We start from the raw sequence: 24,468 nt of genomic DNA, 5'->3' as shown, positions 1-24,468 counted from the left end.
CCACTGTTGACGTATTTACCTGTTTTCTCTTTGTGCGGTACGGATGAGGGCAAAGCAGCAACCTCAACGAAACAGAAGCCTAAAAAAAATGCAGTTCCTGCAATGGACATCTAAGAGTTTCAAAAGCAAGTCATTGAAAGGTGCAGCCTTAATTCATGGGTAATTTTTATATAACTTATCAGGTTGTTTATCAGTTTGTTTCTTAGCACTAATTAGCTGTATGTGTGTCTGTGCAGAACATGTGTACAGTTTATGAATACAGCAAGCTAACCAAGCTTGTTAGCATTAGCGGATAGCTTGGCACTTTTATCCAAATATGGCAATTTGTGGTTCCGACAAAATGAAAATGGATTTGGCAAAAATGATACAAATGAATGTCTTCTGACATCTCTGTCCACCTCTCCCTGTCCTGCCCAGTGGTCCGTCTATATCCGAGCTGCAGTGCGCAAAGAGAAAGGACTCCCTATCCTGGTGGAGTTACTGAGGATAGACAATGATAGGGTCGTTTGTGCTGTGGCTACAGCCCTGAGAAACATGGCTCTGGACATCAGGAACAAGGAGCTAATTGGTGAGTAGCCACACTCGCCCCCACCTGTCCATACAAACAAATCTACACAGTCTGAAAAAGATGACGGGGTAAACAAACCTTCGAGAGCAAAAACACACTCTGACAGTGGAGAAGAATAACATCTTTATGGTCTTTTTCTGGATATTAGGGAGTAATTAAAAATAAATTTCTCTGTAGACTAGTTATCTTCACGCACTGAGAGAATTACTCCCCTGCTTCAGTACATCCTTATGATATTGGTTTTTGCAGACATGTTTAAATGTCATGTTTAGCATCTATAAAAGTTGCAAAAATATTACATAGTGCATCATCGGTCTTTAAATTTGTTTCTACTTTGTAAGCAGAAGGTAGTGTTTCTTGGACTGATCGTTTACTGCTACGTGTTCCCTTTGAGACTAGGTGATGTCTATAATAACTCTGCTTTTCTACTGGTCCCCATAGCAACCACCACATGTTTCCTTCCACTTATTCCCTGATGCTGAGCGTCCGATGGTCGATGTGATGTTTCTCTGTGTGAATGCAAGCGTCCGTGTGCAGGCTGTAATGTTAACTTTTCTGCCGTGCTGCCATGGGGCATGCAGGTATATTGTGATAGGACACATTGCTTTCCCCTCAGCCATGTTGTGTGATGTGCTTCTAATGCAGTTTATCATGTAAACACATGTGTAGCTGAGGCCTCAGAGCTGTCAGCAGCAGATATTAATAGCATCTGCAGTGAAAGGTTTGCTCTGAGCCAACTAACGCAGACGTTCACTTCCCAGTGTGTTTATATCTTTGTAATTATAGCGGTATCAATCATGATAATTAAAAAAAAATCAGAGACACGCACATCAGAATGTTAAACCAATCCAGTGCCAGTACAGTTACACAGTTCATGACAGCTTATCACTTTACTGCAGCATCAGCTTATCCACGCATTTTACAGCTGAGCGCGGTGAGTACAATAACTAGCACTAACAATATTCACTCTTCTGCTTCTGCAGGTGCTCTTCTCACACGCAATGAGAGAATCACTTCGCACAATAAACAAACTGAGTTAGTGAGTCACTGACACAGGCGTAGTTACGGTGTTGAATCACCGGGGACCAGTGAACTGTTGGGGGTTTAATTTTATTGTGATTTGTTTTCTGTGCCCTGTGCATTGGCTCACAGCTGTTCTTTTCTTTGTCTAGTTTTACTTTAAAGTTTGTAGCTGGCCTTGTTGAATTGCTGCGGTTTAATGATCTGTTTTTAGATGTTCAGTGATATTTCTACTCTAGTATTTTCTTCTTTCTTCTTCTCTTTTCACTGTTTGGATTATTGAAGATTATCCCTCCAAAATGAATTAAAGGAATTAATTAAAAATAAATAAAGTATAATAAATAAATACACAGGACATGTCTTTCGTGTTAGTCTTTTTCTACCTGGTCAAATTGGAGAACAGAAAAGCATCCGTGTTCTGGGGAGTTTCTGTCTAGCTGTGATATTTAGTTGCAATACCTGCAGTACCTCCAGGTGCAGCCTTGTTTCCTAAGGTGTCGCCACAGCTGATGGAGCCATAAAATAAAAAAAACCAAAACAATTAAATATAATTAAAATGATTCTGTGACCATAGGAAACTCCTTTTTCGTATTTTCTCTGTTGATCTCAGCGTTTTTTCTTAACAATAATTTGAGCAGTGAAAATGACTGATGAATCTTTCCAGTACTGCAATTTTGTGGCAGTAGCTAAATCAGTATGTTTATGTGGTTCTTATCTACCCTTAACTTCAGTAATTGGTTATACCAGTTTATTTGTCGATTGCTTCGATTATCTGGAGATAATTGATTTTTTGATTTGTAAAATAGGAACAGTTAGAAAAATCTGACCTGAGCCATTGTATTGCTTTCACTTAATTATCACTTAAAACTAAATGTGTATTTTAAAATAGTAGTAGTGCTTTGTGCTCACAGTTATCCATGTCTTCCAGCACATCATGCTTCAGATCATTTCTCTGCAGCAGTCATAGAAGTAGCTAGTATCCCTGCAGTCACCTAGAGCAGCACTGCATCATCACTTGCTTTGCTGTATTGAAGAAATTGATCTGGATGTGGATAAAAATGTAAAGAGTTCTTCCTTTGCTCATGCTCCAAAAATTTGTCCAGTTAGGTTTTGCTTATTCTTGCTGGTCACATGGCCGTCCCTCAACGCTCCTGCTACGACGTAGAAATAGTAAAGTTTTATTGTAAATTAGTAACAGTTTCTTCTTATATATTATGTACAGCAGCAGTAAAACACATGTAGTCTGCATGCAAACTGTCAGTGAGTCATGACGTGCAACTACACCCCCAGCACCACCACCATTACCACCGCCGCCACCCCAGGGTGATGACCCAATCAGAATGGAGACCAGAGAGCAGAGCGGACAAGATTTCCTGACAGCAGTGCTCAGGTGTCATGGGAAATGTAGTCAGTCTGTGTGAGATCACGTGGTCATGTTTCCATCAGTGTCTGACAGCAGGCCTGCCAGGCTGCAATTTTACCTCAGTGGTAGTGAGCTCCAGCTTTCAGAAGCTTCTTTCTTTAAAAAACGAAACAAGGGAAGAAAAATATCTTGATATTTGTGACTTTTTTCTTTTCCTGTGCTTTTTTAACTGACTTACAGCTGTTTCCACAATATATGCTGTACTATAGTAGAAATTACAGTGAAAGTAATGTGAAATTACACTAGATTTAAGTCTACTGTTAGCTTATAATGCATATGATTAAAGTTCAACACATTTTGGTAATTGTTCTACTGGGTAAATTTAGTAGAATATAATAAAACTGTCTTTGCTGCAAGTTTGGGATTCTGAAGGTTCCCACGTAATGTTTGATGAATATGTTAGAAGAACAGAATACATATTAATACTACATTTATTTTTTAGATGCAAATGTCTTCTACTGTTTCCCTTTTCCACATCAAACTTGTGTAATGTGCATGCTGGACCAGGGTCTGGTTTTCTTTACCAAACCTAATATTAACTGCTTTATTAAAACCAGTCTTTAGAATGGCCTTTACATTGGTTACACCTTTGTGTCTTCATGTGAATGCACTCAAAGCAGGTATTTTGCCTAGGAGTAGGCATCGTCTTGCTGATTTTTTTTTAATATGCAGCAGGTACAGGTGATTTCAGAAACAATGAAATAAGAAAATTGTTAGACTTGTACAGTCGAGACAAAAACTTTGAGCATTCTACCTTGATAGCAAAAATAAAAGCAGCTCTGATGTAAGCAAAGCAAAGAAAGCAGTTTCAACATTAGTTTAGTGCAGAGCATCAGGATTGTTGATCTTGTGGAGGAATTGGTTAAGGTGAAGGAGCTGTGCAACTTCAACAAATTGAATTGAATCCTCTTAATAAGTTATAGGCTTTCTGTCCCTCCTGTGTGAAAGTCTTTACTTTGTAAAGTCAACACAACAATATTGTAAGTTCGTTGCATTGTTAGAAGCTGGACAGAGCTGGCCCCATACCTGCTTCTGACTAAGTGCAGGATTTAAACCCAGTTTTAGCAGGAAGAGGGCTGGCTGGCAGTAACTGGCTAACTATTTGGTTACAAACTTGCATATAAAAAGTAAAGTTTTGATCAATTCAAGGCCTGGCATAAGTCAGTTTATTTTTAATTACTCCCTAAGTCAACCCATCCATAACACCTATTGTTGGGGAACTGGAGCTCATCTCAGCTAATAATGGGCTAACAGAGAAAGACAGTGTAGAATCATCAGTTAACCTAAAATGCAGGTTTTTGGACTGTGGGAGGAAGTCAGAGTACCTGGAGAAAATCCACACAAGCACACAAAGAACACACAAACTCCACACAGAAGCTCCACAAAATGTTTGTTTCGCTCCCATTCCTACATTTTTTTGTATCTTCTTCATATATTATTCACCTCACCCGAACTCTCCCTGTCACTCTTACCCACCAAAGGTAAATATGCCATGAGGGACCTGGTGCACCGTTTGCCTGGAGGCAGCAACAACAACAACAGCAGTGGTGGGGGAGGAGGCGGAGGGGGTGGCACCAACAGCAACAGCGGGCTGGTGGGGAAGACCATGTCGGATGACACCATCACGGCTATCTGCTGCGCGCTGCATGAGGTCATCACCAAGAACATGGAGAACACCAAAGCCCTGAGGGACGCTGGCGGCATCGAGAAGCTCATTGGCATCGCCCGCAGCAAGGGAGACAAGTAAGCCGAATGGGAAGACGATGCCATGTTGATGAGGGGGTAAACTAAAAGGATGCGGAGGTGACGATAAAAACGGTAGAAATGATCTAACTAGTCAAGGTTGTGAGGAAGCACCAACACTTTGTATCGTCTTATAGTTTTTTATACGCTGATCACATTTTAAATCACAAGATGCGAACAGGTGGACTGATCAAAAGGATAAGAAAGGAGTAGGAATATAGATGTGTATTGGTGTGAAGGGGCTCAGAGCTGAGACAGGAGAGAAGGTTTACAGAGGCTGTGTGATTGTTTTTCTTAGTGCTGTGAGTCACCAGTCAAAGCAACAGAAAATAAGATCCAGCTAAAGTTTGGCCAGTCTGTACCCTGTGCGCTCCCTGCATAGTCTGTTTACCCACACACCTACATTGTTTTTATTGGACAGTCTATAAAGAGAGAGAACACAGAGGCGCAGAGCAAGGAGTATAATTTTAACTTGTTTAACTTGCTACAACGAAACATATTTACCGTCCACATCTTACAGTGCTTGCAGCTTGTGCTGTAGTAACTACTTTGCTCTATGTGAGGCTTTTGTTTGTTATATTACAGTACTGTGCACTAAAGCAATACAAATTATTTAATTTAAAGGTATTCATTCATTGCATTTACACAGATTTGGTAAATGGTAAAATGGTATTTATATAGCGCTTTTAATAGTCCCTAAGGACCCCAAAGCGCTTTACATATCCAGTCATCCACCCATTCACACACTGGTGATGGCAAGCTACATTGTAGCCACAGCCACCCTGGGGCGCACTGACAGTCCAATTACAAGGCGAACTCCTAACTCTTGAGCCACGATCGCCCCATTGTTTGCATTATAGCTATTGTTAGATTTGTTAGCATTAGCAACCTTCATTCCATGCCACTGGCCTGTGCAGACTGTGTTGCAGAATAGTATACAGCTCTTCATTTTCTCTTTCAAAATACTAAAGAAGTCTGCTGGTCTGTGTGTCTGCTTTTTGTCTTACTGTCTACAAATACTCGCTAACAAATAGTCAAGCGTTAGCAAAACTTGAAAAAGTGCAACAAGCTTTTTTAAGAATTTGCTCGTTGATGTTCTTGTCTCATTTTCTAAGGCTGAAGCTGTGCGTAGTGGCTATTGGTTGCATAATATCTTAAAATCAGCAATGAATTAAATCTTATTTTTATCTGTCTTGATGCATGCTTAATCATCCAGGTAAGCAAATCCCAAAAGGTTGATTTTGTTCATGTGGACGTAGCGTTTTCAGTGGGAGAAACATTAATCACTTATCTGCATTTCGGTACGTCTTTCGCCATCTCACAATGCTGTGATTGCAGCCATTCCCCAACTCTGTGAATGGTACAGAATTTTCATATTAATGATCAAGAGACTGACCTCCCAGCCCATTGTTCATTCAGTGGTTTTTAGTTTCAGTCATTGTGAAAATGTACTGTTTATAAGATTGGGGAAACCTGCAGTCAGCTGAGACTGAAGAAGTCACTTGAATGAGTGACGGAACGTTTCTCCCACTGAAAACGCTACATCCAGATGAACAGAACCTTTTGGGACTTATTTTTATCAGTTGTTGCCAGCTAAGAGAGGAAGCAGTGCTTAAACATCTAGTGAAATAGTTAGGCACATCCCTAATGCAATTAGATATATGATTTAAAAGCGGTCCCTAGGAAACCAGAAGTTCAAAGAGTGGGAGTTCTCCAAGTTAAAATTCCTAGATGACAGTTACTGACATCTGCTAAGTTGGTTTTAGCAGCAGCTCAGCTGTGTTATGATTAGATTTTGGCACTGAGGAATGACTAAAGTGCAGACAAAGATTACAGATAAAAGCGAGTGAATATGGATATAGATAATATGATGTAGCATAACTTCAGCTGTAATTTTAGCTCACTTTTGTTCTAACTGCATATCGTATACATTTCTAATTTTTGTCATGTAGAAAAAATGTTGCACCTGCTGTGTGCTTTTTCTGTTTTGTCTATGTCTATATCCTAACATGGCATTCAATTCTCCATGATAGATAACAGGCTAAAACGAATTAGTAGTGTGTTTATTATTAGACTCACATTTAGATAGAATTACAGGTACCAGTTCAGTTGTGTTGTTCCTCAAAGAACATTTTTCCAGTGTTCCCTATTTGCGTTGCTGAAATTACACAGCCTGCAATCTGAGAATCCAAAACAACAACATTATCAAAATGTCTCAAAGAAATAAAGTTTCATTTCCTACGCACTGATAATGCCATATGAGCCAATTAAACCCACAGTCATTAGTCACTTGGGGGAAACAGAATGAAATATTGGCTAATAAATCAATCAGAAAAACAATTATGCAATTTGTCCTACGAACATTTAAGTGGCACATCAGAGAAGATGAAGAAGACGTTTTCCTCGAAGGCTGCATGAGATGCTGATTTACATGCACGTTTAGTGTCTCCATTTTGTGTCTTTTTCTTTTTTATTCTGAACTGTGGTGTTTTTATAAAACGGCGTCTACCCAAACAGAGCAGAGGACGGTCGAGCTTTACGTTGTGTTTTTTTGTTTTCCTCTCTGCTGAATTCCCAGACATAGTCCCAAAGTGGTGAAAGCTGCATCTCAAGTCTTGAACAGCATGTGGCAATACAGAGACCTGCGCAGCCTCTATAAAAAGGTAAAGCCTCTGTACTCTGGGTATATAAATCCAGAATCTGTGCAATTACATGTAAAACCATTGCAAGGTAACTAAACACTGCCTCAAATCTTCTCCTCCTCATTTGCTTTCACTTTGGTCTCCCGCAGGACGGCTATTCCCAGTACCATTTTGTTGGCTCCTCCTCCACGATAGAGAGAGACAGACAGCGACCTTATTCTTCCTCTCGTACGCCCTCCATCTCTCCTGTGCGGACCTCGCCCAACAATCGATCAGGTGAGCCTACACATCCCCATCTCCCATCTTCCCATTCATCACTCTTTCCACCAGTACAGTACAAACAAGCAGCGCTCCGATTTATCTCAACTGTGCTTCAACCTTCACACTACAGTGACCACTGGTAAATTACTCCGCTGTCAAGGAAAATCCTTGCACTAAAAAAGTTTCCCGCCCTTGTGTTAAGTTAAGGTTTGACTAATAATAATGAGCATCTCCAAGGCCTCCGTGTTTCTGGGCTGATGGAGACACTTTGACAGTGATCACGTTGTGTAAGACACACAACCCTTGAAGAGCATTCATCGATACAGTTCATCCCGTGACAATGTAAAATGGGAGTGCCTCATATTTACTTATTTATCTAAGCTATCAATTGTTTACTGAGAAATTATAATGCTCTTAATAACATGCATTTGCATCTCCTCACTGTGCATGTGCTGCCTTAGCTTTCACATTAATGCGACAGCAATTACGTGGGTGGTGGAATTGCGGTTGAAAACATGTGAAGCCCGTTTGCTGCTTGCATAGATTGTCTGGGGCAGCTGTCAAAGTGTCCTTTCACAAGATACTAAATTCATCTCATCCAAGAAGTGCCTAAAGTGCACAGAAGTGTGGATGTGTTTGAGAATATATTAGTGATGTGTTTAGTAGTGGAGTCAAAAACACTCTTAGCTCTTTTTTTCCTTTTTTATGGCCAATGTTGCATAATTAGTGCTGGGAGGTTTGGTTATAATATACATGCATCGCTCAGACACACACATCATACAAATAAAGTACAAAAATGTCACTTTCCACAACTGGAGCACAGTCTTCGTGGACTAGCTGTTACTATAAAAGGCAGCACACCAAAAACACTTGTTGGGAGATCCTGTTTAATGGCTTTAATTAGTGCAGGTGAAGCTGAGCTGCAGCTGCCTGCATCAGACTCAACCTGCCAAAGTGGCCACATGCTTCATACACAGCTTTAAAGCTTATAGTACAATTAGTAAAAAATACCCTTCCTATAGATTAAGCGTGAAATTTGCTATGACTAAAGCAGTTTTTCATATCTGGCTGTAAACATGTTTATATCATCTATAATGTGGCAGTCTATGAGGATTAACTATCATTTGGAGCCAGCCTCAAAGAGCAATTAAAGGAACTGTAGGTCAGCAGGAATCATCACCACAGCCAATATTCACAGCTCTCAATGTCACGTCTGCAACCTCAATTCCTCCATTTCCAGTGATTATGATTTTAAAATAACACCCAATGTATTTATGTTGCGCTTTTAGCGTTAAATTGCTCATATAGTCTTTAAATGTCTGCACCAGCGATTTAATGGGAATTAATAGAAACAGTGTCACAAGATTTGACAGAAAGCCAAATGTGTGAAGCTGTTTATGGAGGAGAAAGGCATCACAAAGTCAGTCATTAAGATCTCATTTAAATTGGTGTTCAGTTATAAAATCTGTTTAATCTCCTTTAACCAGTTGTTTCAATTATCATCCACTGTGTAGATGTGAGTTAGTCCTAGTGGACTGGACATGTTGGACTTTCAAACTTAGTACTTCCCCTCCCACCACAGATGTACCCATGGGTCATTTTCCCATTGTATTAATATTCTGGATGCCATTAACAGAGCTGGGCAGACAGTGGCTTAAAAATCTTATTATGTCAAGAAATAAATTAAAGTTTAGAGATACTGTGAGTTTTTGTTTTCAACGGGAAATATATTTTGTATTGGCTGATTTAAAACCACCTTATTACTTTTTTATGTAAAACTGTGAAAGCAGTTCACAAGAAATGCACAATTAGTATATTGCCTTCAAGTCTAATTTGGGCACAGCCTTTACTCACAGCCAGGGACAAAACATTTTAAATGAAAAATGAGATGATATTTTAGCATTTAATGAGCTTAAATGAACAATACAGGTTTCTTACAGGAGGGGAAATGAAGATAATATGTACCCTTTAAGAAGTTTCTTATATAATGCCCAATTTAATGGCAATCAGGTCTCGCAAGATTTCCCAGAAAGCCAAAAGTGGGAACCTGCTGATGGAGACCGTGATCACAAAGTCAGTGAGGTTTATATGATGACCTTGACTGCCAAGTTTCATAGAAATCCACCCTGTAATATATAGAATATAGTCCTATTGTCATTCACAGAGCCAGGCAGCTACAGCTGCCAACTGTGAGCTAATGCATAATTCAAAAATAATTTCAAACAACTTCATGCAAGAGCATTTGAACATTTTTCACGTATTAGCCATCTACGTTTAAAAACAATAGCCAGGGCTGGATTTATGAGCCTTTCAGCTGACAAACCGGCAAAATAGAAATAAGTATGATAAAGACTCATTTCACATTTGTAAAATTTTGCAGGCAGTCACAGATTGTCCACTGAGCCTTTCTTTAATTTCACTCTTCATTTTCAAATGCACATAAAGGAAATAGTTCCTTTGTATTTAAAACCATAGGAATAAATGCATTTCAATAAAAGTCGATGATTGGGTGTTTAGATGCTGATATTACAATGGATTTTGATAGGTTTGTAGCTTGAACCTATTCGCTGGAACGTTGAAGACAATATAATTACACAGCAAGCAAGACACGAAGTAGGCAAAGTTCTTCATGTTTCTCGTGCACGGGAGAGAACCGGACAAACGCCGTTCCTTCGCTTGACCCCAGTTGCTCTCGTCCGCTCCCCCGTAACACTGCTCTTTTATTAAGGTTACATGAATATGCATAGGTTCATTAACATACGACGTATACATACACACAAAGAGTACCTTGCCTTTGTGTGTGTGTGGGGGGTCAGAGTGTGGCCCCATAAACGACTTCCCTTAACCTGCTGGTCTGGAAAATCCAACAGTTCATCTATATGTAAAAAAGCACTTAGACTAAAACTGACATAGCTACGTTAATCCTACCGTAAAACAATAAAACAAGGTACGACCTCTTTGCAGCCTGCTAAAGATCACACATCCTGTCACGACACAATTGATTATAAACCTCTAAGCATATATGGTTAAATATTTCTAAGCATAAATGACAATCAACAATACAAAACCTAACAGATTTGTTGTGCCAATAGAGCAGTAATGAGCATCTAGATCAATACTAAATGGATTATAACAGGCAAAGAAACAGGCACAGTAACACAAACAGGCGTCATAACTAGGGGTGGGTTTTTATAATCGATTTATCGATTAAAATCGATTCTGGCTTGGATAACGTAAAATCGATTCATTAAAATCCTGAATCGATTTTTTAATATTAATTTATTTTGCCCGAAATGCCAGAATCTCAGGTGAAAGATCACAAAATTTCAACAACCACCAAACAGCTAAGACAGTAAATGAGAGCAGGTACACGGCTTCTGCAGAAAGACGTAAACACACAGGGCGGACCCGCGGATCAGAATCAGTGAGATGTCGCCTTTCTCAGCTGACGGTTGGGGCTGAAAGCCGACAGCTCGCTGATTCTGATCCGCGGGTCCGCGCTGTGTGTTTACGCCTTTTTTGCGCTGATCATATGGCTGTTAGTTTTATCTCTCTCCAAACAATATTGACCGAACCAGCAGCAAAAGAAGATCCAAACTACGCTTCACATAAACATCGTCATGAATTCCCTCTGACTTTTGCTGACTTTTCAGGATAAAAATCACACTTCATGCACAGCTCTCTCTCTCTCTCTCTTTTCTGCATTATTCGCTTGCTTGTTACGCACAAGTCTACCGTTGCTTACAGGCTGTCGGCCGACGTTTTTTTTTCCCTTTTACTTACTTCCGAAAAGTAAACCTAATTTCTGCCGTTCAATATTGAACAAATTTAAACTTTTTAAAATTAAGCAAAATGCAAAACGCTTAGCCGTGTCTCTAATAAAACCCCTGTAACTTCAGAGGTAATGTTCATGTGTTGATTAATGGTTTTCTTTCGTTTTTGATGTACTGCAGATTATTTTTATAAAATCCCAGGCCAGGAAAATCACCTTCATGTTTTTCTGTGTTTTATCTTCAGCTACTTTGACACAAAGGCCTCTGCTGTGATGCTCACACCTTTGATAAAGTCTTGCGTGTGTCAGCTTCCTTTTAATAGATACAAAAATATGTAAATGTACTGATCTGAATTATAATATTTCTGACTGTCAAAATTTCCCAGATTCAAATCGAATCGAATCGAATTAAATCGAATCGTGGATTGAATCGATTCGGGACCTTGTGAATCGGAATTGAATCGATTCTAGAAATCAGTGACGATACCCCGCCCTAGTCATAACCAGCAGCTTCTATGTGAGAGGCTGCTGTATGTGATTTGTAGATCAGAGCAAACCATATGGCACCAAATCAATTGCCGACATGGCTTACCAGATCCAACTTATTGTCACCGTCACTGATCCCATCATCCCCTTCTCTTTTTTCGGACTGTGGGTGTTTATATTTCTTCTGATACTTCCAGGATGCCTGTTGGGTACAAAAAGGTTTTCAGGTCACCAACAACAAGAGAACTTAATAAGCCAGTGGGAGTCTAAAATGGTGAGAATATATAGGAGGGGCTTGCAGTCAGGCAGCAAGAGGATAAGAAGAAGAAAAGAGAGGATAGACTAAAGCCGACATAGGGAGGAGGGATGACTCAGTATTTACCTCTTTGAATCACAGCCTGGTCAAAAAGCTAAAGATTTGTGGAAAATGGTCCAAACCCACAGAGCCACAGTCAAAGCTGCTCCCAGTACCCCTGTTTTTAACTCATTCCAGAGTGATGGTTAGAGCAAGTAATGCATACAGTGAAGCCACAGACTTCTCTGCTTTCATTGGCAGGTAAATGCAAGAGCTCAGAGTGTTGAACAAGTCCACGTTGCTCTGAAAGGATTCGACTGTGTTGCAAACACTTGTCCTCCCTTTTGTAGTTTCTTCCTGATCTGTATTGATAATGTGTTGACTGATCTAATGTTAAACATACGTGTGTGTGTGTGTGTATGTAGCGAGTGCTCCTGCGTCCCCCAGGGAGATGATGGCATTGAAGGAGAGAAAGGCAGACTACGAGTCAACTGGCAATGCCAGTTACCATAGCAGCAAGGGCGAGCACACATCCCGGAAAGACGCCATGGCGGGTAGGAATTCCAAACTGCACATTTGTCACAAACACACATAAAGCTGTTTCCAGCAGAGGTGATGGTTTTAGTATAAAGGAGCGTGATATGAAGATATGAAAGGAATCGTTTCATGGGAAACTATTTATTTTTATCCCGAGAGAGATCATGGCAGTGAAAAGATTAAAACCACTTTCATTTTTGTAGTTTAGCTTTGCCCAAAGATAAATCCACCTGTCAGTGCTTATTACATCACACTTGTTATGTCTTTTTTGTTCAGTAGGTTGTTGTTATTGTGTTAAAGCTGACATTGTGCAAAAACATCACAGGTGACTCAAAATACATTTAATCAAGATGTAGCTAGTTAGTGTGAGAGTCTTAGAGATGCTGGTTAGTTAGTTAGCTGGTTAGCTAACAGACTGCTAGAAGCAGCTTCAAATTTCTCTATAAAAATTGTCTGGAAAAACAGACACCAATAAATTTGACTAAATCTTTCCATTTTAAGCCACTCCAACCATAAACCTTCTTATATGCAGGGATGCACATAAGTGGTCCGCAGGTGTGCATTCGCTGTCAAAATAAAAGACGCACACCAGATAAGAAGTTGCAACGCGCGTTTGCGTACATAAGATTTTCTGGAGGAGGACAGACATTTGTTTAGAACTCTTAAAGATGTCAAAGAAGCTCCTTTAAGCAATTACTTTGGTGTTCCTCCACCTCCAAAGAAATGTCAGAAGGAGTCCGAACCACAAAAGAAGCACGTATTCTCAGAAAAGTGATTGCAGGAGGTGAGCTGGCTTCAAACAAATGATGAACGCACAGAGATGTGGTGCAGAATATGCCGTGAAAATCCCACTCTAGTGGACAAAAACACTGCCTTTAATATGTACGCAAACGCGCATTGCAACTTCTTATCTGGTGTGCGTCTTTTATTTTGACAGCGAATGCACACCTGCGGGTGCACACTTATGTGCACCCCTGATTATATGCATAGGCTGTATATAAAAGATGGATGTAGCCACAGTGACATGACCAACTGGTCAGTGAAGTCCCTTTATGAGTCCTCAAGCTAGTATTTCTACCTGTGCTATGTTAGTGCTTTGAAATTGGATGTGTCAGGTGAAGGGTGGCTTTGACTGAGAAACCTAGAGACGCTGCAGACTCACATGAGCAGCCACTTATCAATGAATCTTTTTATGACTACCCAACTAGCATCTGAGACCACTGACCTCTGCTGTCTGCTCACTTTGCACACCTGAAAGCTGTGTCTGTGTTTTCTCTCTGGTCCATTGAGCTAAGTCAATTCTGGCCTCTGGCCTCTAACACCAGTCTTCCCATTGGCTGTTGCACCATCATATCTTATAAGGAACTTTTCATTATCAACAGCGTTTTTCTTCCAACATCACCATCAGCACAGAGCTTTAATCTTGTTGTCAACATCCTGGGTTTTAGCGAGGGTTTCATTGTTGTATGCGGTCTATCCTTGGAGAGAGTTCACACCAAGAGCAGTTGTTACATGGGAAACAAAAAAATCCAAGCTCTCCTTAATCACCATTCATCATCCTCTTCATTAATGTTAATGCAGCAGGTGTCCAGCTGATACCACTGACAGCCTACTCCCATTTGATTACTTTAATTATAAAAACTGAGTAAACGATTTAGAGCATGAACTCATCCTCACTGTGTCTGCAGGTCAAATCTCCGGTGGGTCTTCAACACTACACAGAGGAGCGTATGTGTCCCCAACTGATGACCTGAAGTATAATCAGGTATGACAAGTCCCTTTCTTTAGGAAACACATTCCATAATCAGGTTTCATGTACATGCTAAAGGTGACTTGTTACCTCTAGCTGACACACCAGCATTAAAGGGGACATAAAACGCTGCACATATAAAGGCTAATTTACATCATGGAGCCCTGCTCTCAAAAACTAACATAGGTTTAACACTGTGCGGCTTAACGTTTTTAAAACATGTTTAGCGTAATCATCACTGGGTTGGTTGGCTGGTTGCGGCTAATAGACTTACATTAGTTTATGTTAGCAAACTAGTGACACAATTGATAACTCAGTGGAAAACAAGGGCACTGAAACTAAAAAGCAATATAAGGGGGTCACTTTGAACTGCCCCTATCTGCAAAAATGAGTTTTATGTTGAAAAAGCAAGGATATACCGTCCATTGTCACTCTGTCTCTTTAGCAGTAAGTGTTTGTTGCTGTTGTTTCTCGTTGTTTGGCCAGCTGCACTGAAACTGAAAAATAATGTAAGGCTTTTATGAATGAAGACAGTGTGGAGGACTTTTTTTCCACTGAGTTATTGTTACTATTTAGACTTACATTTGTTTATGCTATCTCTTATCACCAACCAACCACCCTACCCAGTGAAATCCCGTTCTGTACTGGCACAAGATGGCACAGCGGTAAATCTATGTCATTTTTACAGGGGCGATCGTGGCTCAAGAGTTGGGAGTTCGCCTTGTAATCGGAAGGTTGCCGGTTTGAGCCCGGCTTGGACAGTCTCGGTCGTTGTGTCCTTGGGCAAGACACTTCACCCGTTGCCTACTGGTGGTGGTCAGAGGGCCCGGTGGCGCCAGTGTCCGGCAGCCTCCCCTCTGTCAGTGCGCCCCAGGGTGGCTGTGGCTACAATGTAGCTTGCCATCACCAGTGTGTGAATGTGTGCGTGAATGGGTGGATGACTGAATGTAGTGTGAAGCGCTTTGGGGTCCTTAGGGACTAGTAAAGCGCTATACAAATACAGGCCATTTACCATTTTTACCATTTTTTGGGCTTCATAGTGTAAATTAGCCATTATACATGTCCACTATAAACTCAGAAGGTTCCTTCCTTCATGAAATGAATTACTAACACTACAAGAAGCAGGTGTGAATAAAAATAAGATGTAAAGAGTAAAGTGTAAAGAGAGAGGAAAAAATAAAAACACCAAAGACAGTTAGTGGTTAGATATTTGAACTCAATAGTTTAAGATGCCCCGAGTTCACTGAGGAAACGTTTGAAAACCCACAACACTCAGCATCTGATAGACTAGAAAGCATTAATATTTCCATGCTGCGCTGCCAGCTTTATTCAATTCTTTATGACTCATCTCACCTTTAAGAGGAAGATCTGCTGTATAGTTCTAGGTGAATAGGAAATATCACAGTGAAACTGAATCGTAAAGCCTTTAATAGTGATGCTATAAAGACACTATGAAGTCCTAAAAGGTCACTGTAAACCTATAAAGAATGCTGTTTAAGCACTATGGCAATACACCCGTGAATTCCAGTTATTCTCACAGTCTAGTCTTTGGTTGGATGGTGTTGCCGGTAAAAGCTAATCGCTACCCATCACCCACTTTGATGAAGGAATGTCAGAACCCAGTTTTATTGAGGTTTTGCAGACATGTGACCACTAACCATGTGATGCTACCTTATTTGGACATGGCATTGACAATAATAGTGACTACGTAGAATCAAGTGAACAGGGTCCCAATCAAACGCTTAAAGACGGATGCATGACCATCTGTCAACTACCTGTTGCTATGGAAAAAAAGCTCCTCGTGGTTGGTTTGGTCACAAGCATATTGTTGCGGTGGTAGTTTGAATAGAAGTGATGGACTTGTGTATAAATACTGGCCAGCTGCTCTCTGAGCTGGAGTGAAACTGTAAAAAGTGCAACACAAATTGGAAATTTGCCTTCAAAGTTAAAGTTCCAATTTTTGAAATGTGAGCCCTAAGGCACAGCTTTTAACTTGAAGGTGAACATCTCCATTTCCTGTTTGTGTCACACCTTTTCAGATTTTACTGCTACTCATCTAGTAGTTTGTAGTAGACATCTGCTAGCAACCAAAGCAATCGCTTGGAGGCTTTGTATTGTATCACATCCAATATGGTGGACGACTCTATAGCAATGTGCAGTGTCACATGAGAAACCTCATGGTTCCCAGTACTCCCCTCACTCTCACTTGGTGACTTGGACCAATCATGAGTGGTCATTTGTAATGATTGTGCTCTCCTTCTTTCTAGGTATCTTCTCAAGGCTTGCCATCAGAACCCTACCCCCCTTTCCAAAATCCTCCTCCACCTGACAGCAGCAACTACGAGGATCAGGCCTGCTACGAGAACCAGGTTCATGCTGGAGGGCGTCCCCCGCAGGGTGACCTTAACATGCACCTGCAGGGCCTCAAGTCCACCGGCAACTATGTAGACTTCTACTCAGCCTCACGGCCCTACAGCGAGCTCAACTACGAGACCAGCCACTACCCAGCCTCACCAGATTCCTGGGTGTAAGGGGAGATGAGGGAGGAGGAGGAGAGTACGGATAAAAGAAAACCCGGAAGTGAAGGGGGGGTGGCTTAAAGGTGGAGTGAAAGAAGATGAAAGGACAGGTTCCCTTCCTCCCTCCCCATCCTCCCCTGTAGTTCCTGAGTAGCATCATAGATAGCAGGATGATGAAGGGGGAGGATGGAGCGCATGAAAGGAGACGCGGGCAGAAAGCTTGATAGACATTTCACTCCTTTCAGGGACATCTCTGAGAGGAAGGAGAGGACCAGAAGCAAATGGAGGAGTGGCCAAGCATGTGCATGCACACCACCAACCAAACTGACCGACACATTTTCTTTCTGTGTTTCGTTTGTGATCAACAAGTGGTAGAGAAGGTTCACCAGACAGAAAGAGCGCCCGCTTCTTGTAGGCCTCTGGATACAGAATGTCAATCGGAGACTAACCCGGAGAGAGAGAAGAGAGTCGGGACATGAAAGGGAAGTGGGAGAGCAAAAGTTGGCAAACGGTTTTGCGATGAAGAAGGACGATGAAAGATAAACGTGGATTGGTGGACTTGAGGATGAGATGTTTTGCAGCGAGTCAGAGATACCCCAAGAGGAATCTGTAAATATGTGGTATAGCATCCATGGGTTTTAGTAAAGTGAAGCACAAGAACTGTAGGACACATAGGACGTCTGTCACACAAAACTTTTCTTTCTGTCTGTGGCTTCAGCGTGACGTATTCTCTGGGCAAGAAAGACTTTTGGTCATTTGTAACACTTTTTTTTGTGTTTCTACTTTTTTAATTCTGATTGTATAGTATTTGATGTACACTGTACATTTACGGAGATGCATTGCGTACTGTACATTGCACTATTTTCTGTGTCATGTCAGGCCTTTTGCCACTGGTTCCGACTCACCTCCTCACCAAGTACGCCCCCTTACCCAAACACACACAGACTTTCAGAACTCATATCATGGATGTTGCTAATGTGAAACACTGGATATGAATTGCAAGGTCACGGTGCTCCTTTCCACTGCCCTACAGTTAGTACAGCTGCCAGAACTGCTAAAGAAAGGTTGTTTTTTGGGCTTTTTTAGGCTAGCATTACATCTTCTCCACACCATTCCCCTGCTTTTACCCCCCTCCTTTGAGTGACCTGTGTTCATCGTGTATATAACCGTGCCAAACGAGGGATACTTCCCCTCAGCTGAAAGGGGAGTGTTGACGGTGCATTCAAGGGTCCAAGTTGAGCTGAAGGTTTTCAGCTGAACATCCTCACCATTCTAACGATGCCACTTTGTAAATGCTTTGGTTTTTCTAAACTGTGTTTTACTGGGATGAAAACCGTCGAACTGCACCGAAACTCCCGAGTAAAAACGTAACAAGAAAAAAAAAAAGAAGAAGAAGAGAAAAAGGAAACTCGCGGAGGGACTGTGGAGCCTCACTTCCTCCAGAGCTGTACAAAATTAGTTGATTTCTGTGTTGTAAATTAATTCATGTTTGAAGTACAAAAAAAGAAAAAACTTTTCTGAGAGATGGTTGGCAATTCTAACTTCATGGTAGACAACAACTGTTAATAGAGTACGGATATATATTATATAAATATAAATATATACTTTTTATGTGCAGATGTGGATGTCACTTATAGCAGCAACATTATGGAAAAAAGACTTGTTTAAAAAAAAAATTTAAAAAAAACAGCTACATGTAGGAATTTTGTTCACAGTTAATTTTCTGGTCAGCACACTAAAATTGTCGACTTTGTGTAGTAATGTTGTTGCTATGTGGAGTAGAGTAGACCAGGGCCCAGGGATCCACGTCGTCACTGAGGCAGTCTAGCAAAGGTGCTACATCCGTGAGAAGTATTTCCGACACGTCTGTATTCTGTCTGTGCACAAGATGTTTTCAGACTCCACCCATCGTGCTGCACTGATGCACTGGAGTGTGTCACCAGTGCACCTCTGCTTTTTAGATGATTTGGTCTCAGATACCAAAACATGCACCCGTCAATGCATGCTCATTTTGTTGTCAAACTGAAATATCTTTTTTCTTTTCTTTCTTCTGTTTTTTTCTGTAAGTGAAGAAGGCTAAATTGCAAAAGGTGACACCAGACCCTGGTTCTCCCTACTCACTGCTGTTTAGAAGTCCTAGAGGTCATCTTCCAATGCTTGATAAAGCCACTCGTAATGCAGCAGCCCCACCACCACAAACACACACTGGATGGAAAGCAGACGTGCTGTATTTTTGTTAGTAAGCATCTGGAAACTGACAACGTTATGTATGTCCTTGTGTTCCTTAGGCAGAGAAAACTTACTATGAGACCTGTATGGAGATATAACGTCGGTGACCTTTTTTTTGCTAGACCAAACGTGTTTTAAAAAGAGAAATTGTGAATCTTTCTATTGCCTCAAACAGACTGCAACTGCTCCAAAAAATATAAACGAACCATCAAAGAACCTCTGATTCTGAGAGTTTGTTTGTTCTGGTGTCAAAAACAAAGCTGTTTACGACTGAAGTAGTACTCCTGGTGCAAAATTGAGGACTCTTTTCTCCAATTCTATTCAGTTTTATTCATATTGCAGGTAAAGACTGTGATATAAAGAGAAAAAGCCAGCTATTAGATGACCCCCCTGTGAACAAGCACTCGGTGGCAGTGGGAAGGAAAAAAACCCTTTTAACAGGAAGAAGCCTCCAGCAGAACCAGGCTCAGGGAGGGGCGGCCATCTGCCACGACTGGTCGAGATAAAGGCTTGTAATTGAATGAGCTGCACAGATTAACCTGCAGAAAAACAAGAACAGGAAGTGACACAATACCACAGTGATCCAATAGCACGCTATGCTATTCTCCCATGTTTGTCTTACTCATTATATTATTGTGATGGACCGAGTTGAAAAACAGGAGGAGCCCAGGAATTATTAGAAAAATATAGTTTCCATTTATTTAACCCCCAAAAATTATATTTACAAGACTAATAAATGTTGAGCTCATAAAAGAGGTCAAAGAAACAAACCTGAACTCAGGCAACGACTGCAACCTTAACAAACCAAATGACTGCCCAAACATACATAATTGACCTAAACATGAAATGACATACAAGGGTATATATAATGGCTGATCAGACCATTGTGACACATGAGGGGTAACAAACAAAACACAATCATAAATCACAAACGATGCGGTACAATCTGGTTTGTTAATAAACTAAACACTAAAGAAGAAAATCAAAAACCCCATTAAACCCTAAACTCAAATATTTAATTAAATACAAATACTTTGTTTTTAAAGTAAAGAAAACACACATTCCCCCCTTCAGCAGGAAGTGGTGGTGTGGTCCAATTATCTTCCTTTGTATTTAATGGTTTCAAACCCTGGCTACCATCTTTTTTCCAGCAACTCCCAGGGATGATGGCAGGTAAGAAATAAAAAGACAAAAGTTAGTCAGAAAGCAAAGAAATTAAGTAGTATGAATACATAAGTAAACTAAATGTGCGCGCTTACAAATAGAACAAATGTATCCAAACCAATCAATAAAGTTATTGGCAACTAAAATGTATTACTATGTTCAAATGAAGAATGAAAATACAAAAGTTACCGACTTTAGAGTGTGGCCATGGGTTTGGCCATCACAATTATCCTAACTTTTTACCACATACTCTCCAACCTGTTGAAATGTAGGCTTGATTGCATGAGGCACTCTGACAGAGCTGGCAATGTACCATCACCAGCAGCAGCTGTGGCACCACATCAGTGGAAAAAAGGTATTCTGTGTTTTTTCCAGTGTGCTGTGTCTGCAGAACAGCTTAGGTTTTATTGTTTGGCATCCCACTTTCCAGGGAGTTTTACCCACCCTTCTTTTAGTACAGGACGGAAATGTGTTTGCTAGAGTCAGACATTGTTCACATCACAGGAAACACATTTCTATAGTTGCTAAGTCAACCAGATGTCCTACTTTGCAGGACTGTATGGCATTTTTATCCCTTGTCTCCTATCCCTTATACTGAGAGTTCTCCAACGCATCTGTTCCTGTGTGGGTCCAGCCTCCTCCCAAGGACGTGCGTGTTCAATTAACTGGTGATTCTAAATTGGCCATACTTATTGATTTGAGAGTGTGTTTGTCTGCCTCGAGCTGTGGTTTGACTGGTGACCTGACCAGTGTGTACCCCACCTGTCACCCTGTGTCAGCTGGGATAGGCCCCAGCTCACTGTGAATAAGCAGTTAGGAAAGCAGATGTGTGATTGGCTCAAATTTAAAAAAGAGAGAGAACAGGCATGAGTCTCACAAGAAATGTGTGAGTCAAAGTGAAATGTGTCACTCTGTGGATACATTCCCCCTTAAATAATGCCACAAAGAGCAGGAGCTTTAACATTTAACAAGGATTACACAAGTATACAAAAGTTATTGCACATAAATGCTTATGTGCATTCACATATAATATTTGTGTCCTTCATAGTTTGTTTTTGTTCTCCACTTATGAAAAGATCCTAACTTAGACTCTTGTCCCATGCTCAAACTCTTTCAACCACATTAAGCTCCAAGGAAGGACTATTTTTACATATTTCCTGGTCCTGGGACAGTGCACACTCATGGTTAGTTGCCAGAAAGCATTCTTATGTGAAACTAACAATAGAATACAAGTCATTCAGTGGTCCCTCAGCCCACTGCAGACGGAAGCAAGAAAAGGAATCCAACCATGCTTTGTTAAACACTGACATACAGAGTGCTGCAGGAATGAGTCCTAAAACCCTGAAATAAGTCATTAATGTCCATTTCACTTCCAGGGGTTTGGCTTAGATGCCTAAAATATGGTCTGTGGTTACTTTTATCCTGCATCATTAAATATACAAGTATCACGCTCATGTGTTTTCACATAATCTGGACATGATATTGCTAACAAGTTGCTAAATGAGACAACAGAAGTTGTTGGAGACATTTGTGGTTGTTGTCCTAAAATTATTGGGATTTTCAAATCCAATTAGCATTTTATTTTTTTTGGAGGATGCATTTGAGTTTTATTTTAAACAAAGCTTTTATCTCAGTGTTCCACCATCCTAGACAAAATCCCTGAAACCAGAGAGATGCTACCTTCATGTAAAGTCCTGCAGATGCAGGTTTGGTCTGAATCCAGCAGAGCACCTTTGGGGTGACACTGAACAGGAAATTGGCAGCATGACTGTCTGACTGACACATCTACTGAAGTGATGTGTCAGTCAGCATGGAGCCAGATCTCACTCACAGGAAGGTTTTCAGCATTTTGTGGAAGCTGGGAACAAAAACTGCCCTGTGAGTAAAGGGGGCGGGGTCTAACTAGCAGTAGTTTGCTGCCTCTAATAAACTAGATGAGTGCACATGTTGTATAAAAGATACCGCAAATAGAAACTGGGAGAATTAACCAGTGTGGTATAGCACATTGTAGAGACTATTAACATAAATGCTGCTCATCATTTAGGCACGGGACAAAAGGTGGCTGTAGCCTTTGCTATTTACCTTTAATTCTTCCATTTTTACTTAGATAAGATCAACACATGTTGATGTGACGTAATCAATGGAGTTTTCCAGTGGTCTGTGTGTGTGTGTGTGTGTGCGTGTGTCTGTGTGTGTCTGTGGTCCATCCATGCAATGACTTTATTTTGGCCTGTAAAGGGTCATGAGTGCTCTCTGGTGGTCATTAGAGAAACTGCACCACAGGTCAGGGTGGCGGCCATTTTAGTCTCCGAGGCCTGTTCTGCATGACTTTCTGCAGATGGATCGCCACACCACAGACACGCACAGCATCTCTGAGAGCTGTGTGTGGGGGGAGAGTGTGGCTACACTGTCTGAGTACAGAGCAAAGTGAGAGAGAAGCTCAAGAAATAAAAAGTGGACGTCCTGTAAGTTTTTCACCGAGTCTGGATGCTGATCTAAGAGCTTCTGTATCACGCAAACAGTTTTTCTGTGGTCGGAGTATATGATCAAGTGTGGGAATCCGACCAAGTCTAAAAATTTCATGCTAGTAGCAACAAATAAAAGAAATAATAATAATATTGCAAAAGTGCTGCTGTGATATCAAAGACTTTTTAAAAAATTGAAATAAGTAGCATCAAAGACTGTATATAAAAGATGGATCTAACCCTGTGATGTCACATATTCAATGCTGTAAAGCTAGCTATTTTACCACAGAAGGCTATGGAGATGCCCTCACCTTTGAAGCCAGGGTTTAAAGAGCTTTTCAGTTTCCAGCCACACGGGTCGTTTGCTAGGTAGCTACTTAGCTTCACACACAAAGTCAGCATTTCAGTTGATTTGTGTGTGTTCAATAACAAACAACTGAGAGAAGGATACAGTTAGAGCCTTCGCTGTCCTAAAACTGGCATTACAATTCACAAACAAGGCCTTGAATATGGCTTAAATGTTCTGGTTGAATATGGTGTGTTAGATAAACAAAAGGAAAACTTGTTACACACGCACAATAGCAAGCCAAGGTGGAAAAAGTGTTATCATTCAAGGAAAAGTTGCAGAATCTCCATCAGACCTGTTAGATTTGCTTTTACTTGTCCTCTGAATCTACACTTTGTCCAAGAGGCTTATGTTGCCGCTTCTAAATAACTCTCAAGTGTTGTTTCAGGTCCCTGTCAAAATGATGTATCCTCAAACCAAAATCATTGGTTTTCGTTATGACTTCCAACTTTTGGCAGAGACTAAAAAGGTCCATGGAGAGAGGCTCTAACAGCCTCCGGTACTGTTCAGTATTGTGGCTCAGTCCTTCCTTCAACATGCCAGGCACATTTTTTTTAAGTGCTCTGCTCATTCATCCCTTTGGTGTTTCATGTTTTACTGGCTCCAATTTACATCCTTACTCAAGTAACCTGGATTAAATATTAAAGGTATATTTAGCAGAGTTTGTCCTGCCCCGCAGCAGTACATGACAATAATAAATCTGCTCTGCATGGCTCACTGCCAGACTTAAACATATAGTTTATTTATTAAATTTTTTGGCTGCAAGGACCTGTGCATTTTCAAGATCAACCACTGAAAGGCATAAATCAAAGTCCACTTTACAAGATGTCTTGGTCAGTGTGATTCGACCTTCTCTGTACAGAACGTAGGTTCACAGTGTCCTCAGAGTCTCTTGCCAAGAGTAGAAAATATCTGAGTCCTCATCTTAAAGACTTGGTGGCTGCTTTCCTCAAACACAGAAAACGGAACACAGGGTTTCCTTTTTAAAATATAAAATGTTTTCACATTTACATGTTTTAGCAAAAACTCTTAAAAACCAACACATCGTGCAATGATCTAAAGAAACAAAGTCATTCCCATCTATCAGTCTGGAAACGTTACAAAGCATTTCTAAGGCTTTGGGACTCCAGTGAACCATCCATGAATGGAGGAACCTTGTGCCGTTATATCTGGCATAAAACTAACACAGCATTTCATAACAAGAACATCATACCAAGAGTCAAACACGGCGGTGCTAGTGTGATGGTC

The 24,468-nt window shown here is 40.7% G+C and overlaps 1 protein-coding gene across 5 annotated transcripts in view; it reads left to right on the top strand.

Annotated features, from left to right (window-relative positions):
• The window catches only part of ctnnd2b (catenin (cadherin-associated protein), delta 2b), a 224,990-nt gene extending 205,529 nt beyond the window's left edge, over positions 1–19,461 (top strand). For 4 of the 5 annotated variants that reach the window (XM_040044969.1, XM_040044968.1, XM_040044970.1 and 1 more), the window contains 7 exons: positions 418–568; positions 4,493–4,754; positions 7,324–7,417; positions 7,546–7,672; positions 12,636–12,764; positions 14,436–14,512; positions 16,765–19,461. In XM_040044969.1, the coding sequence (XP_039900903.1) occupies positions 418–568; positions 4,493–4,754; positions 7,324–7,417; positions 7,546–7,672; positions 12,636–12,764; positions 14,436–14,512; positions 16,765–17,028 (1,104 nt within the window). In that variant the 3' untranslated portion in view covers positions 17,029–19,461. The remainder of the gene's footprint in view (positions 1–417; positions 569–4,492; positions 4,755–7,323; positions 7,418–7,545; positions 7,673–12,635; positions 12,765–14,435; positions 14,513–16,764) is intronic. The other variant, XM_040044972.1, reaches the window with a different exon arrangement.
• Positions 19,462–24,468: the final 5,007 nt, after the last annotated feature.

Source organism: Simochromis diagramma, unplaced genomic scaffold (assembly GCF_900408965.1).
Source record: "Simochromis diagramma unplaced genomic scaffold, fSimDia1.1 OVJJ01000663.1, whole genome shotgun sequence".
NCBI lineage: Eukaryota > Metazoa > Chordata > Actinopteri > Cichliformes > Cichlidae > Simochromis > Simochromis diagramma.
The sequence above is the reverse complement of the archived record's forward strand: the minus strand, read 5'-3'. Positions and strand labels throughout refer to the sequence as shown.